The following is an 18444-nucleotide window of genomic DNA, read 5'->3' on the forward strand; positions in this document are numbered from 1 at the left end:
AACTATACTAAACACACCTTAGCTTTTTAGCCAGGGTTGAAAGTGCATTAACATTCACAACATAATACTCACTACTCTTGAGAACTTTTGTACTTTGTGTAGTATTTAGGACAGGTGCATTTACTCTACTAGTGCTACAGTTTTTGAGGAGTAATGGTACATTTACATAAGTGTGATTTTCAGTACTCTTTCCACCACTGCTGATTGGTAACAAAAATATTAGTGACTGGTCGTATGGATGGATGGTAGAAGCAAGTGATCAATGCTTGAAGATGAAGTTAAAGGTCAGGGACTGGCTCCTATTAGCCCATTACAAAGGTTTAATTAGGAGCTAGGAACTTTGGTATACCAAATCTTACAATGTAACTATAAATGTTAGAAAAAGGAAGTCGGGTGACTCGCGGCACTTCTTTGTGACTGAAGAACATTTTTTTTACTTGAGAGGAATGCCCTCGGTAGACTTGTTAAGAGACCTCATTTACTGCAGAAGGTATCAGACATTGGATGAGGGAAAAACAACGTCCATCACACCTTCACCTCATTGCAGTGAAGGTTGTGAAGTGAAGTTGAGCTCTCTCAACCCCCCCCCTACCCCCCCTCCTCTACCACACACAATCAAAACCATACAGGGCTATAAACTGATATAAGTCAACCTCCAGCAGCACACTCTCCAAAGTAGGGATTCAGGAGTTATTAAGCCTAGGTGAAAGGCCATCACATCATTCCGCTACAGTCAGCTCCTGGGAAAATAACGGTGTGTGAGGGGGGAGAAGGAGGAGGAGGAAAAGGATTGGAGATTGCTGCCTGTTCCTGATTGTGACCAGAAACCAAGCTGATCCATCGCTTTTGGTCAATCCCATGTCTTCTCTTCCTATTATCAGTGCACTTTCGTGACAAAAGATGATGGCTCCCCTGGTGGAAATGTGATTGGAGATGTGCTTGGTTTTATGGGGTCTGGGTAGAAAGTGGGTAGAGGAGGAGTGTGGGGCGGTACTGCAGGCTGGACTCATCAGAAGATGACCTCAGTGGGTCGCAGTAACATTATGCACAGGGGGCTGGAAGGCAGAGATTGGAGCTTCGAAGAGGTTACTGAGTGATGAATGGAGTTGCGGTTCTCTATCGGTCATCACCAAGGAACTGATGAAAATTCTCAAAACGTGCAACAGGGGGGTTTGTGTTGAGCCGCCGTCGAGTCGAGCAACCCTTGGCAGTCGGTATTCATCAAGTTTCTGCGAATTATCCTGCCAATCTGATCATCGCTCAAGACCATTTGGTCACCGTGGCCCTTGAGCAAGGGCAAAAGAGAACTAGATAAGTGTTTACCTTAACCAGAACATTTACTAAGCACAGGCAAGGACAGATACAAGAGGCCACTCTAGGACAAGTTTCAATTAAAAAGCACTCTCATTTAGGGCTTAATAGCCAGTTGACATAAGTCTTGCAGTTTTCTCTGGATACTTTAACAGCAGGTCAAGAGGGACCACCTGAAGGGCTTTATAGAATGAGCAGTGTCTTACAAGGACACCTTCAGAGGCTCACCAGGAAAGCAACAAGTTTAGCATCAGATTTAAAAAGTGCCTACGTGTACGGATTTGATGATCTAGTTTAATGCGAAACGGAGGGCAAAAACTGATCCCAGATCCATAAATATTTATCAAGTTCCCTTTTGCGGGATCACTAAACTCTGACCATTCTTTTTGTTGAAGGAAAAAAATACCATCTCCAGGACAAATTGAAAGAAAGAAGGGATGGTGTTGCAGTTCTTTACACTGTGAACAGGTCATAGACTAACAATATGCAGTGGAGTGCTTGTGGCGGTTTCGACCAATTTTTTTTTTCCCTCTGTATGTTAATCAATAAACAAAAAACAAATAGTTGTAGTTCTGAGTAAAGCACCTGTTGAGTATCAGTCTCCACCCCGACTACTGTACCAGTTCAGTGGAAGGTGTGCCTGAAGAAAGGACGATGCACTCTGCAATTAATTATGTATAGACTTTACAATTCAATTATTTAGTGTGTGAGACACCCGTTCTTTGTGTATTCAACTGAAATAACAGCTGGTATTTGCAGAGTTCGCTCTAAATGAGGCATTTCATTCCCTGCATAGGAAAGCAGGTATGCACAGGCAAACTGAACAGTCCCAAACAGGTCATCTATCGAGATGTGCAAAGTGCGGGAAGGGAAAGCAGGACGCTCTGCACTACGCTCCATCCATCGAAACGGAACATCGTCCTTCCGCTCATCACTTCGCCAAGCTCGTCTCCTCCGTGATGAAGCGGTCTGTGATCGCAGCTCGTGCCTCGCTCCGTTTTCTAGTCTCCTCCTTTTTCAAGCCACTCTCTCACGACTCCCTTTTTCTCTCATTCCGTCGCTGAGGTCTGGGTTGAAGCGAGGGGGAAAAGTCTCACAGCTTTGCTTTAACCTGCTCCTGAGGAGTGAGAGCTGTGTCGAGCGATTCGGCATGCGCACGAATAACGCTGCGCTTCCAAACTGGGGCTTTCCTCATTGGTCGCCTCGTAGAGACGAGTACAGCAGCATAGACGGCGCTCAGCCAATCGCAGCCCCTCGCGAGCTGGCATTTTCATGAATGAGCGCAGAGTACGCACACGTTCAGTAAATACTTTTACATCCCCACATGGATAAAATACTATAAAACAAATACGCCAGGGAGGAAAACGATGCCGGCAGATTGTGTCCAAAACGTAACAAATCTAATTTAATATTTCTTTCATTCTTACTGAGCAAGAACTTGGATACACCCTTACGTTTCCTGATACACAAGGACGTGCTTCCTTAAACTGTCACTCGACTGTTTGGAACAAGGATGTATCAACCGTTGGCAGTTAATGTTTACAGGCAATACTATCCGTTTTATGTAAATCATTATTGCAACGCGTCTCTTCTTGTCTGTGAGGGAGGGAAAGAGAGCTGCCCATTCAGACGTCTGGCACCGGCTTCAGCAAAAACTCTACATTGAGCAACAGTGCCATCTAAGGGTAGAGATTAATAGTGTACATTACTCTACTGTACAAGTGAATGAACTGCATATGGGCTCTGGTAAATGTGACCTAATTAATACAGCCGATGACGTAATGCGGTTGAAAAGGAGAGGTTCACATGTTTGTACACTCAAATGACCCTAAACAGTTATAATTTGTGAGAAAAATAATTCACAGCGACAAACATGCAATCGGAAAACCACAGTTAGGCTTTTGATCTGCGTTCTTTTTTTGTGCAGGTCTGCAGGATTCTGCAGTTAATGAAACGTTCAAATTATTCAGAACATGACGTACGATAAAAGTTTACATTCTACCAAAAGGCAACATATGGTTTTTATTGGTTTTCTCCGTATTCCTTCTGCTTTAATTTAATCTGACATCATGCATTTCAGAGGCAGTAGTATCGCTGTAAAAATAAAAAAATAAAAACAACCGACTGATGGATCAACACTGCCACCTACTGTCGCCTCCTCATCTCCCGCACCAAAAAGGTGTTTTTTTTGTGTGGGTTTTTTTTTTTTCTTTTACATGTAAAGCGCACTTTATGACCTTTCTGCAATTCCAACTGCGACCATTATAGCGCTGATGAATAAAATAGTGTGCAATTCCATGCGCAGTTCATAATTTTCAAGCTATTCAGTCATCCACATCACAAAGCTGTCTAAAAAAAAAAAGCGAAGGCTGTAATCTTGAAGATTGCCTTTGTCAGTTCTACAGCAAATTGTTCAGCAATTCTTAAAACCATTTGCTTTAAGCAAGCTTCCAGACACCTTAAAGTGTATACCATCAAAAAGACACTCACGCTTTAGTGCAGACAGCAAATCTTTAATACTGAATAAATATTAAATCATGCTGTTAAAAGAAAAAGAATCAGCACAGGAGTGATGTGCCGTCATAGGAAAATGATCTTCACAAGTGTTTTACTTTCTTTGTATCAGACCAGTTTGACGAAGATTTTTTTCTAACTTAATAATGAGAAGATGCACAGTAGCTAATTACAGTAATAGCTCTGTTTTTGACACTGGAGACAAACAAAAAAAAACCCTTCGAAATCTCATGCTGTTCTGCACGTCCTGAACTGTTATTATAGAAACGGTAACAACACATTAATACAACCCTGTGATTTTTATTTACACAGAGTTAAAGAAAAATCAATCGATGGCTTCTATTGGGAGATGATGGGGAGCACATGGACTGTGGTATAAATGAGTTAATCCTTACGTAATACACGTGACGCACCCTATAATAACAGGTATAGTCGGATAATAACAGGTCTGATACCCACACACTCTTCCAGTCATGAGGCTGGATTAGGGTAATACATAGTTAATGAGACAATTAGAGAGTGCGTTAGAGACTGGTGAGGCCTGGGGGCAAAGAAGCTGGAGCAGAAATTACGGCTGTAATAAGTCATTTCTTTACAGCACCTCCCATAAGGGCAAGAACAGCAGCAACACACAGTGAATTGTTCTAATTATTATAAAAGAAAGAGAGAAAACCAGAAAGACAGAGAGAGAGAAAGAAAGACAGACAGGAAGAAAGAGAAAGAGAGAGAAAGAAAGAAAGAGAAAGAAAGAAAAAGAACGAAAGAAAGAAAGAAAGAAACAGAGAGAGAGAGAGAGAGAGAGACAGACAGAGAGAGAGAGAAGGACAGACAGAAAGACAGAAAGAGAGAGAAAGAAAGACAGACAGAAAGAAAGAAAGAGAGAAAGAAAGAAAGACAGAGAGAGAGAGAGAGAGACAGACAGAGAGAGAGAGAGAGAGAGAGAGAGAGAGAGAGAGAGAGAGAGAGAGAGAGAGAGAGAGAGAGAGACAGACAGAGAGAGAGAGAGAGAGAGAGAGAGAGAGAGCCTAAGACTTGTGGGTCCAAGGTCATCATATTCTCAAACTTAAGACTGGATGATATGATGAAATATGACCAACATCATGATACAGTATTACAATACATTTTTCAATGTTATTTTCCTTGTCAATTTTTTTTCCAAGCAGCTGATATGTTTTACATATAGTTCACTAAAACAATGAGCTTAAAAAAAAAATATATAAAACACTTAGTTCGAGTCACCCTGTCATGTGTACACCTGCCATCATTTTACAGCATGGCCTGGGAACTGAAGGCGCTGTTGAATTTTATTTCTAGCTCTTTAAGCACACAGTCCGCGTGCACGAGACACCGCGAGCGCTGACGGTGTTTTCTGTGGAGCGCTCTTCCACATTATGTGATCGCCAGCATATTTATGCTTTTGACTGCAGTATTTTCATACCGTCTCTTTTCTCAAATGATCTGTTCAGGAAATGAAATCATTCATCGTTCTCCCTCTCTCCGACGCAGCCTGCCTTTTTACTGCAGGTGTGTCATCAGCAGAAGAGTTGGACAGAGATGGAGACTGTTTAGAAAAAAGTCGGATATTTGAAGTTGACGTTTTTTTCTGATGAGGAAAAGTGAGTTTTGATTTAACTGTCCAGTTATTTTGGCGCTTTAACTCAAGCGTGGGCGGCGCGTGCGTCTCCGTTTATTACGTCAACAAAGTATGTGATAGAACACGCACATAAAGAGACACAACATGCACATTATGCGGTCATAACGTGTACATTCATGTGGTCGCAAGTGGAGATCTAGGCAAAAATATTACTCGCAATTTATTATTATTTTGGTCGCAGTCTGGAGCCCTGTATATTAAAGTCAAATATTATTTGTTTTTATAGTACACACTTACGATAACGATCTTATCACGTAGGTCATCTTTATGGAGAGCAACAATTCTAATTCTTAAATCCTCTGTTCTTTGCCATGAGGTGCCATGTTGAACATTCAAAGGGTCAGTATGAGAGAATTGTACTCAAAGCACCACATTTTATCTGCTCTAATACAAGATACACACACTGTTATGCTCCTGTCAAACAGACAAAAACAAACATGAATAGGACGTGTTTCTTTACATGGTTACACAGCTGTAATCACTTTGGGTGTACTCACTTTTGTTGCCAGTTATTTTGACAATAATGGCTGTATGTTCAGTTATTTGTAGGGGACAGTAAATCTATACTGCTGTACAAACTGCACACTGACTACTCTAAAATGTACCCAAGAGTCATTTTTATATTTTTGTCCCTTGAGAAGATACTAAAATGTTTGCTGAAATGTGAGGTGTGTACTAACTTTTGTGAGATACTATATATATGCAAGTAGAAGTCATTTTTATTGTTTTTCGGGGCCAAATTCAGCAAACCTGAGTAGGTTTTCCCAAAATAATACAACAATCATTGGCTCATTATTTCGTTCCAGTCTCTATCCGGTTTCCAAAGTTTGAAGCTTGTTTCAGGCTTCTGAAATGTAAGCTCCGCCTCCTTGCCAGTGTCATAAAGGTGTTTTTATTTCTCCAAGCCACAGTGGGGGAAAGAAAAGCGCTTGCTCAGCTTCAGCTGAGAGCTTTGTCACTTTGCTCTACACCCGAAACCACATCTAAACCTGCTAACCGTACATTTCCTGAGCAACAATTACAGCTATTTTCCCACAATTGAAAGGAAAGGAACAAACAGCAGTAGCACAATTAGCCTACGCACCACGCACATCCTGTGTGGCAACAAACAACATTTTACAGACAGACGCCGAACGCGAACGCACACAGATTTGGAAAGTGGTTGCGTGATCAGCATGTTGCTGTTTTGGACCAGTGCGTGACTGAATGTGCTTCATATCGCGCTCTCTCTCACACACACACACACACACACACACACACACACACACACACAAACAGGTGTTTTTTGAACATCCCATTCCACATTTATTCCCCATTTGCAGTTATAATAAACTCCACTCTTCTGGGAAGATGTTGCACTAGATTTCGGAGTGTGCTTGTGGAAATTTGTGCTCATTCAGCCACAAGGGGGTAAGTAAAGTCAGGTGTTGATGTAGGTGAAGTGAGGAGGACTGGGGGGCAGTCAGCGTTCACATTCATCCCAGTGGTGTTCAGTAGGGATGAAATCAGAGCTCTACAGCAGCCCACCATGTAAATTAATATGATATCCCTGTGCATATCCTCATGGAGCTCACTGTGTGCACAGGGATATTGTAATGCTGGAACAGGTTTGGGTCTCCTAGTTCAAGTGAAGGGAAAATTTAACACTACTGCATTCGAAAACATCCTGCACAATTGTATGCCTCCAACTTTGTGATAACAGTTTGGAGAAAAATCACATATGGCTGGAAAGTTAGATGTCATTTTTTCTGTCCATATGTTCCAGTGGAAGTTCATTCCACCACCTACGTACCAGAACATTGCTGGAAGGGGTCACTGGTGTCGGCGCTTTGTAACCTTCAGAGGTAAAAGGTTTACTTCTAATTTTTCAATTTCTGTGTGACAGAATTTTACTATCCTCTGCAGTTTCTTAGTAACAAAAACATTAAAAACATCAAAAGTACTGTGCGACATTTGGTTTTTCACTAAATTCAAACGGTCATCATTTGCGGTCTAAAATTAATAAAAACGCATGAGGGATGTGCTGTTATTGGGAAATAATCAACAAGGAACTTCATGGATTATTTTTCTGTAACGGCATGTAACTCTGAGGTCTATTAATGATGACATACAGCACGTGTGAAAATACATTTTGAGATTCGGATGCATGCTATTTCGAAAAAAACTAAACTAAAGATCTGCTCTGAAAACAGACAAATCAGCACATTGTGTTTCTTCATTAAGCCTTGTTTTTGCCTGAACTTCATCAAAGAGAGGTCAGAGAGCTGAGAGTATCCCGAGGACAGAGCGAAGCAGTGTGGAGTGACGCACAATGCCTCTTGGAGCGACTCGTGTATAATTCGAGGCAGCTGTGAGCCTTTTTAAGCTCCTTAAAATATCTCGACTTAATTACTGTCATCTGCAAGAGTTGGCCCGGAGGAGAGCCGGGCACAGCAGTGCACCAGGTTTGGGTCCCAACGTGTAAACGGCGGATACTTTTATAAGCCGTGTTTTAGTGAGTGACTGCTCCTGGCGTATCGATAGAAACAGCGTTCCGAGGGCAACGTTAATGAGATACTGCGATAAAACGCTGATCCGGGAGAACGTGCCCAGTACTCGCTCGATAAAACTTCACAATCGACGTTCCCGCGAACTCCAGTAAAGAGGTGTTTTTTGCGACTGATGGCTACCAGATGTCCAAACACAACAGGGGACTTGTGCCTCTTTCAGAAGAACAGCACAGGCGTGTAGCTGTTGGTTAATTCCAGCTGAGAGACGAATAACAAGATAGACACGGAGTGAGAGGGGAAAAGAGGGTCTTCTGGAGGTCACACTAAAATAACTCACCCATGCTCTTTAAACACCAAGACTAAGCATTAAGGTCAACCTGAGTACCTTTTACTTAGATTTTACAATACACTTATTTTTAGCATACACTTGCATTTAGAACTTTGGCCAGCAGAGGAGTATAAAGGCTCAATTCAAACCTATTTATAGTCCTACAGTTGTGTATCTATGAACACATCAAGCAGTCATACAGAATCAATCACATGTGTGTCCATCTTTAGACTTCAGACATACCGAATGGTGGTGGACCGAGTTACCCACCTACATCACTTCATCTACAGAGTGTCAGGAATTAAAGACATTTCTCTTATATTAGAGTTCAATCATCTGCTTACCTAGCTTCATATTCACTATAACTCGAACCAAACAAATCAGACCATGCGACTTTAAGCCAAAAATTCTAAATCTTACCCAGCAATTCCTTTAGATCACAGTTACTGAAACCTGGAGACTCTAAAAACCTCGACTTCTCGTACCCAGATCTATCAATCCAGCCCCAGAATCCCAGACTCTCATGACTCAACTCACAAACTCCTCAGAGACATGGACCCAGTATTAAACTTGATGAAAACTATCATCATTGCTGGAGAACGTCTCTCACCCCATGTATGAACCTGTTTCATCGTTGAGCAGCTCCTTCAGTGACACTGTTATATCCTAAGTGTCTGAAGGAGTGATACAGAAGATCTTTTCTCCACGCTGTTATTAGACTTTACAATCAAAGCTGCTCCCAGTAAACCAATCACCATAATACACACTGTTTTACATTACTGTTTAACTGTGTAATAATACCACCTGTGTGCAATATTACCTGCAATACCACCTTATTTATATTTATACATTGTGTTGTGTATATACTGTATACTATAGTATGTGTCTATTCTTTATATTTTTGCATTTATTTTTTTCTTTGCTGCTGTAACAAAAATTTCCCCACTGTGGGACGAATAAAGGTATATCTTATCTTATGACATGGACCTTGTGACCCAACATACACTACATGGACAAAAGTATTGGGACACCTGACCTTTCCTGCCACATGTGGTTCTTTTCCATTCTGTTACCACAAATCTAGAGGCACACAATTGTACTTTGTCTTTAGATGTGCTATAATAAAATTTTGCATTCATTTGAATTTGGAAACACAAACCTGTTCCAGCATGGCAATGCCCCTGTGCACAAAGTGAGCTCCATGAAGATCTGCTTTACATGCTTTGGAGAGGAAGATCTTGAGTGAGCTGCTGTAGAGCTCTGATCTCATCCCTACTGAACACCTGTGGGACAAACGTGAGCGCTGACTGCACCCCAGATCTCCTCACTTCACCTACATCAGTACCTTCCTTTACTGACACCCTTATGGCTAAAGAGCAGAAATGTCCACAAGCACACACTACAATCTAGTGGAACATTACATTTTTCTGCTACTGTGCACCTTATTCTGTCACGACAGGTTTTACTGGCGGCGCTATTGCTGTTTGCACTGTTTGCACCAGTTGCACACATGCACTTTATGTGGCAAGCATCTTAGTTCTTGGCCCTGTGTTCTTCTGTTCTGTGACTGTTGTTTTATGTTGTTTTATGTAGCACCTGTGTTAAGGAGAAATAATGTTTCATTTCACTGTGTACTGCATCAGCTATATATGGTTGAAATGACAATAAAAGATTCTTGACTTGAACATCTTAACAGAAGAGTGGAGGGAATAATATGTAAATCACTAATCACAGCACACTTATGACCAGGTGACCCAACACTTTGGGCAATAAAGTGTATACATCCAGATCTTCTGCCAGCCAGACCTACTAAATCTTCTGGCAAATTCCACCTGCTGTTAGATTCAACCAGCTGAATTACCTGGAACCAACAACCCATGACCAAATAACCTGGACCCAATAACAACGAGCTCGACAACTCAAATCTCATCTAAACCAATCCAGAGTGTCTCCCAATCAAACCTGACCCACAGCCAGAAATCAACACCAAACCCCAACACACAGCAGCCTAAAGAGCTCAAAGCTCTCTCTTCTAACACAGGCTTAGAAACTTGTGTAAAAAAAGATCCAGATCCAGCAAGGTTCTGCTGTACACTGCGTTATCCTCATTCACCTCTTACAGGAATGTTATCAGATTCCTGAAACGAGTAGCCAATTAGTCCCGATTCGACTTCGGCGATGTGGTTCATTTGAAATAAATTGTCTGTAGCATGAATGAAAACGATTAAAAGATTTCGTTTGTCCTAATGAGGAAGTGCTACACAAGAGTTCCTAAAAATCACAAAAGGTTTCATGCGGAACAGGTTTAAAATCCTAAACGAGTCCAAAACATACAACCAGATCGAGAAAAATACATTCCAGCCTTCTGCATAGATCTGCAGCTAATTAGAGAATTATGTAATATGCCTGATGAAAATAGAAATGAAAAGCGGAGAGTAGAGATGCGCAAACTCTTGATTTGACCGAGCATGCAGCATACGAGAAGAGGAGGAAAAGAGGGGGTATCGTTGATACAAATCTTAATTTCTAATTTAACAAATTGTTAATAGTTTAAAGCTGCTAAATCTTTAGCAGTATCTCCCTCTGTGTGTGCATACTTTTGAACAAGCGTGAACTGAGAAGCAGACAAACGGATTCTTGAATACTTTGTCAGTAAGCCACCTGTTTTTTTTTTAAATGAGGAAAAGCTTCATGAGTCTCATTAAAAGTCAGTAAAAATAAAGTATATGGCTGTACGACTTATAGACCGAATAACTGTATTAAACATTGAACTCTAATATACTATAAATTAGATCGTTCTATGATTTTATTTGTACTATACGGTACAGTGAACTTGTAAAACTCTGAAAATAAAACAGCTAGAGGTAAGCAGATTACAGAGTAATATTTTATATTTATTTACAATCTGGCACAATGGAACATATAACCAACATCCCTCAGTCGAGTTTGATTTTTGGCCCTTCATAGAAAAATGTTTGTTCCTCTATAAAAAATAAATAAATAAATAAATAAATAAATAAATAAACAACAAAAAAGGGAACTTACTGCCATCTAGTGTCTACTTTATGAATCTACCGATTATAAAAAAAATACATGAATTTGATTTATTTCCACTACAAATTGTAATTGTCTTTAAGCTGGTGGATAATTTGTTTCTTCGCTGATTCGGTGTGCATGTGCATGCATGTGTGTGAAAGATACCTGTCATCTTATAGCCGCTTGCAGCCAATTGTCCGGCCATGTATTCTCCGTCTGAGCTGTTATGTGAGCAGCCCCACGTCCTTAACCACACTTTCTGTGTGCCAGGAATCACACTACCCAGAGAAAAAAAAAAAAAACACACACAAACATCACACATGATAAGAAACACCTTCTGTTATTTTCAAACCTGATGCTCCCAAAACTCCACATTTGATCTCTCAACATTACAAAAAAAAAAAGAAAAGAAACTGAGGTAAATGCAATCATGTCATCTATGTGTTCAACATTTTTAGAATTTCAAACCTAAAAAAAAACTGTCAGCTTGCTGCATTTCTCTGTTCTATTTTTTTATAGCGTTTGTCTACTACAACAGTAAACTTTTCAAACGTGATTTATTGTGGCTTTACTGCATTCAAATGCTTGGTTTTAATGTTTGTATATTTAATTAATGCATATATAATGTAATTATTATACAAAATGTTATTAATTATATATTATAGATGCTTATATCTTCACAAATGAACTAAATATACTTTGTATTAACATTTTTTGTTAAAAGTGTTATATTTTATAAAGCTTTTTTAAGCATGGTTGTCAACTTGCCATCTGCAAAATACAATACAAATGATTTACACAAATTGCTTCACCTTTCATACTCAAATGCTCTTTGTTTGTTTTGTTTTTTACAGATAGAAACAATCCAGCATGAGTGAATTTGTATAAAGGAGAAATTCCCCATGCACTTCTCAACAAGCAGCACTATAAGCTTTAAAATGTCTTAAATAAGGATAATTTCAATATGTGGCTTTTGCATTTTTAAGTACACTTGTATACATCAATATAGTTTTATATATTTAAAATAAGCAAGACATCAAATTAAATGAAGTATTTTTTCTCCATTAATCGAGAAAATATAATTGTCTGATTATTTAATTATCGTTATTTGCAGCCCTATATATAAAATAATAAAGAATAAGATCTAATAACTGAAAAATATTTTCCAACAAATACTTTAAGTGGGTTAATTCTAACTGAGGCCACTGACAATTTTAAACATATACAGTATATATTATTTTAATCTGATTGTCTTTTTAGTAAAGGAAAGGAAAGATGACGTGTAGCGTTATAGCCACTAGATGGAGACAAAGAGCTTCTACCCTTAACATTTACAAATACTAAATTAACTTTAAATACGTATTAAAAATTATCATTAATTGAAATTTAACTACTTTATTATTACCTACAATATAACATTCATGTTGCTCCTAAATATTTTAAATTTTCTTACTAATATTAGTTTTTTTATAACATATTTACAGAACGATTATAATAATGTTTAATTATATAAGTATCTATAATTATCATATGTAAAAATAATACAAGGTCTAAAAAAATGTAAGCCAGAGAAACCGATTTACTGTCTTTGTTTTACCAATTGCTCAAAAAAAATTAACTATATAAAATCTGTTGCTTTAATGTATCTTAATCTGATTATGATTTTTTTTAAATGTCTAATATAATCATAACATCCATATTTTTATCAATTGTAGAAATTAACTTTTAGAAATGGACAAACATTTATTGAAAGGTACACTTTTGTACTCCTGTTTGTTGTGCGTTTATTTTATTAAAAACTGTGTTTACTGCATTGTGCTGAAGCAGTGTGTTAATAACTGTGAATCACAAGAACACCTATTATTTCTACATGATGTTTTAAACAGCTTTACAGAATATAAACATTGAAGAAAGACTAAACTAAAAAAAATTTAGGGGTGATATTTGACACCAATTTAACATTTGACCATCATGTTCGTAGCACTGTCAAAGCGTCATTTTTTCATCTCAGAAACACTGGCAAATTACGTCCCATGCTGACTTTCTCTGTTGCTGAAAAATTGATCAACACATTTGTATTTTCATGTTTAGACTACTGTACTGCTTTGCTGGCTGGAGTTCCTAAAGCTACCCTAAGTAAATTACAGTTGGTACAAAATTCTGCTGCTAGAATTCTGACTGGGACCAGTGCAAGGGAACACATCACACCTATCCTGGAAAAATTGCACTGGCTTCCAGTTAGTTTTCGTATTGAGTTTAAAATTCTCATGCTCACCTATAAAGGCCTTGAATAATCTGGCCCCTCAATATTTATGTGAGCTGTTAACCCCCTACACACCTTCACGTGCTCTACGGTCCTCTGAAGCTGGTCTTCTCACTGCCCAAAAAACACGGCTAAAAACTGTGGGTGATCGGGCTTTTTCTTCTTTGGCTCCTAAACTGTGGAATTCCCTGCCCTCAGAGATCAGGAATGCAGAATCCCTGGGTGTTTTTAAATCCCATCTTAAAACGTACTTTTTTAGGGTAGCTTTTATGTGACTTCTTTGTCTGTTATTTATTGAGTTTTTATTTTTTGTATAGTTAGTTTTAGTGTTTGTATTATTATGTGTATCTTTTAATTTTATCTGTTATGTCAAGCGCTTTGAGAAACTCCTTTTAAAGGAGCTATACAAAATAAAGGTTATTATTATTATTATTATTATTATTATTATTAAGTGAATTGTGTCTTGTGTGTCTCGTCTCCTCACCTGTCCACCTGCAGCTCCTCGTTGGCTGCGACGTTTTTGCGTTTTCTCACTCGGGGAATGACGGACTGTCTGCCGCTGGAGCGCTGAAGCTGTAAAGGAGCCGAATCGCTGGAGGACACCATGTCCTCAATATCATCAATTACAGAGGCACAGGCAGAGGACATGATCTGCAAAATACACACATAGAAAGAGATGTCAGCATGAAAATATTATATATTAATCACCCCACACACACACACACACACACACACACACACACACACACGGGGGTTTGTGTAAATGAAATAACATTAATTATCTATTTATAATTATACAATAGACACTCATACATACAGAGTATGACATTAAACATTAAAAAATAGAATATAAAGATTTAAAAAAGTAAAATAAAAAAAAAATGTATAGAAAAGTATAGAAAAATATATGTATATACATGAATTCTAGACCGGTATGGATGCATATGGCAGATATTGACAGTACAAATTAAAGTGATTTAGTGATTGTTCTTAAAGTGTCCATGTGCAGGATGGTGTGGTATAAAGTGACACTGTGCTGTGAAGTGTCATAATAGTACAAAAGTGAAGCACAAAATAATTGACAAAATAGTAAAATAATTAACAATATTGTACATTGTTTAAACAACTAAAATACTTTTTTTAAACTAATTTATAAATAATAAATATTAGTGCAGGTGAACATTTTAGAAATAAATAGAATAAAAAGATTTGTATTTAATAATAACTATTTTAATGCAGTTTGCTCTAATATTCAGCATCACATCTCTTAATCTAAACTAAACAGGTCTGGATTTGAAATATTATGGTAATAATACTTTTTCTCTACGATTTGCACATCACATTAACACACTGTTTAAAAGCTGATTGAGCCTCAAGTTAAAACAAAGCGTTTAAAAAGTACTCTAGTGCTAAATTCTTCTTAGCTAACAGGCTAATCTAGCTAGCCTAGCTGGAGCCACATGTGTGCTTAAAATAAACTGGCAAAACATAAACGCTTACTTTAAAAGTCAGTGCCCGCGTCGTTTTAATTCAAATAAAATCCCGCTATAAAATTCACCAAAAAGCGTCTCAAAGATACAAGTTTATAACCGTTTAGCCGAGTTTAGTTTGCTTCTCTTAAAGACTCCATGCTGGATAAACACTGGAGCTAGATCCTGATCAGTGAGCTAGGGCACTGAATATGTACACTACATAGGGGAGAAAGTAGTGAGTTCTTGCGGGTAGTGTAGTGCACTACAGAGCAACAATGATACTGTTTTGTAATCGAGCCGCAATATGACGCGAAATAATATGAGTACGGCATATGCGTTGGGACAAAGTTAACACATTTTCAAACACCACACTCTGTGTGTGTGTGTGTGTGTGTGTGTGTGTGGGTGGGTGGGTGGGTGGGTGTTTATTTTTTATTTTTATAATTACGTTAAAGCATGGTTGAAAAGCAATGTGTGACAATTCATAGAATTTTTATTTATTATTACTTTTGTCAGATTAAAGTTTTTTCTGTAACCATTGTGAGTTTTTCTTTCATTGACTGAAGTGTAGCTACAATTTTTGTTTGTATAACCCCTATCATTGGGGTGGCACAAGCTAGTGCAATCTTAGTGCCGGTCCAAAGCCCGGATATATGGGGAGGGTTGCGTTAGGAAGGGCATCCAGCGTAAAACATGCAGCAAATTAAATATGGTCGATCACGAAAGAGAATTTCATATTGGATCGTTCAAGGCCCGGGTTACCAACGACCGCCACAAATATCGTTAGCCAACAGGCTACCGGTGAGGTAGTAAGGAGGAAGTGAGAGCAGCGATTGAGAGGATGAAGAGTGGAAAGTCTGTTGGACCAGATGACATACCGGTAGAAGCATGGAGATGTTTAGGAGAGATGGCAGTGGAGTTTTTAACAACATTGTTTAACAGGATTAACAGAGGATGCCTGAGGAATGGAGAAGGAGTGTGCTGGTACTGATCTTTAGGGAGATATGCAGACCTGCAGTAACTACAGGGGAATTATGTTGATCAGTCACACCATGAAGTTATGGAAAAGAGTAGTGGAAGCCAGGCTGAGAGAAGAGGTGACCATCTGTGAGCAACAGTATGGTTTTATGCCGAGGAAGAGCACCACAGATGCATTATTTGCTTTGAGAATGTTGATGGAGAAGTTTAGAGAAGGTCAGAAGGAGTTACATTGTGTGTTTGTGGATTTAGAGAAAGCGTATGACAGAGTGCCAAGAGAGGAGTTGTGGTATTGTATGAGGAAGTCAGGTGTGTCAGAGAAGTATGTGAGGGTGGGACATGTATGAGGACAGTGTGACAGCAGTGAAGTGTGCAGTGGGAACGACAGACTGGTTCAAGGTGAAGGTTGGACTGCATCAAAGATCAGCTCTGAGCCCTTTTCTGTTTGCAGTAGTGATTGACAAGTTGACTGACGAGGTCAGACAACAATAGTGCCACTATTATTTACTTATACTTGTAAAAAAAATTACAAACATCTCATTAAGATTCATAATTTCATAATCTTAAACATTGTTAAAGAATAATGATCAACAAAAAGCCTGCTTAACAATAACAAGAGGAGGAAAAATATGGTCCTTATGGTATAATTTCAGATTATATAAAGAAAATATTAAAAAAGAACTTTGACACTTTGCCATGATGTATCCAGAAACTGTAGAGTTGTTAAAGAAGTTGTTGCTTACATTTAGTTGTAAAACAATGGAATGTTTCTGTCAGAGGAAAAAGCCGAATATATATATATAATGAATATATTGATACAAAGCAAATAAAAAAATGTGTTAGCTAAAAAATTATTAGCTAATGAATGTATCCTGGCTGAACATCCACCATATAGAAAACAATCAGGGTAAAGATGATGATGATCATGTGATCAGGAATGTCTCTCTTTTCAGTCATGTTTACATCTCTGACTCCCCTGTCTCATCCAAGTTAACCCCATACTGTTTGTTGCCTTTTGTCTTGCTCATTGTTATCTTCATAAACCAGTCTACATCTGTGGTGTGTGATAACAGGAAATAAAACACCAGTAGATTGAAAAATCTGCACAACAACAGGAATTTGGTTGATGACACTGAAAGCAGTGCGCAATGAGAAGGAAAGATATTGACATTTCACCAAATAAATTCAAACTAAAAGTAACCTGTTCTGAAAACGTAAGAAGTAGAAAGTACAGATATTTGTGTAAAAATGTATGAGCCAAAGCAGTGGTGGGCCGTCAGGGCCAGCAATACCTTCTCTGCTGGCCTAAACACTATCAGAAGCACTGACCTACCGTTTGTCATGAAACACTAGACGGCAGAAACCGGGAGTAAAACAAGGTGTAGTTTATTTATCTTTGAAGAGAACAAACAAAGTAGATTCAGAAACTGGAGTACAAAAAATTATAAACTTAGTTGTAGCGAGCTTCACGAGAAGTGTAACGGGGATCACAGGAGAACGCAGGATCAGTAGAAAGTCCGGATGATTTAGGGTAGGTGTACGGTAGATCGGACGGCAAGTGAAAGGGGAGAGAGGTGTTTTAAAGGAGATGAATTTAGTTAAAACAGATGCAGATGATTAATAGAAGGGAGAGGCTGAGCGAGAGTGTTGAACGTTTGAGGGGGGCATGCCTGGAGGTTCTCTTACACATTTACAACCTAAATTCTTATATTTGTTCCATAAAATTGTATTAATTTATTCCCAACAGTCTATTCTGTCATTTCGTGATGTTTCTCTTGGCTGCACTGCTTCCAGTTTGTATATGTGGATGTTTTAGCTTCTATGTGCTGCCATGTCAATCTAATCTGCCCAGATCCTTTAAAGCCAGTACTGCTGGTCTTTTCACTATAGTCTCTATTAAAAATATATCTGTTGTTAAGCAGCCAAGCAACTTCTCTTCATTAAAACAGGACAGAAAATGCAGGTTGCTTAAATAACCACACTGAGGTGAGCAAGACCGCTTCTGTCTGTAGAGCAGACATTACACTTGTTCTTCATCAATTTGCTTTGCTATTATGTATATATGCCAAACTGTATGGTTTTTGACAGTGGGCACATCATCCAGAAGTGTAAATGTTTTTAAATGTATATATTTATATAAACTTTAAAATTACTTACCTGAGGCATTCACATTTTCTCAAATATGTAAGTTCAAATGTGTAAACACAGCTGCATTGTTAGATGCAATCTGCAATATCATGTCAATTTGACACATCCAGTGTTTTTTACAGTAGCCCAAATTGCAATAATAATAAGCGAGCATGTTTTTTTCTAGATTATTTTAAATGATTAGACCTGTTATGAAAGCAGTTTTCCTGGAAGCACCAACACATGCCCAATACATTACATGTGTTTTGTTA

At 38.5% G+C, this 18444-nt stretch overlaps 1 protein-coding gene across 1 annotated transcript in view; it reads right to left on the reverse strand.

Moving 5' to 3' along the window:
- cdkal1 (CDK5 regulatory subunit associated protein 1-like 1) overlaps window positions 1–15259 on the reverse strand; it is a 217455-nt gene extending 202196 nt beyond the window's left edge. Inside the window, exons 1-3 of the mRNA XM_046846802.1 lie at window positions 15096–15259; window positions 14080–14246; window positions 11498–11610 (exon numbers count right to left, since the gene is read on the reverse strand). Of these exons, the coding sequence (XP_046702758.1) occupies window positions 11498–11610; window positions 14080–14243 (277 nt within the window). The 5' untranslated portion in view covers window positions 14244–14246; window positions 15096–15259. The remainder of the gene's footprint in view (window positions 1–11497; window positions 11611–14079; window positions 14247–15095) is intronic.
- Window positions 15260–18444: the final 3185 nt, after the last annotated feature.

The sequence above is a fragment of the Silurus meridionalis genome, chromosome 4, assembly GCF_014805685.1.
Source record: "Silurus meridionalis isolate SWU-2019-XX chromosome 4, ASM1480568v1, whole genome shotgun sequence".
In the NCBI taxonomy this organism is placed as follows: domain Eukaryota; kingdom Metazoa; phylum Chordata; class Actinopteri; order Siluriformes; family Siluridae; genus Silurus; species Silurus meridionalis.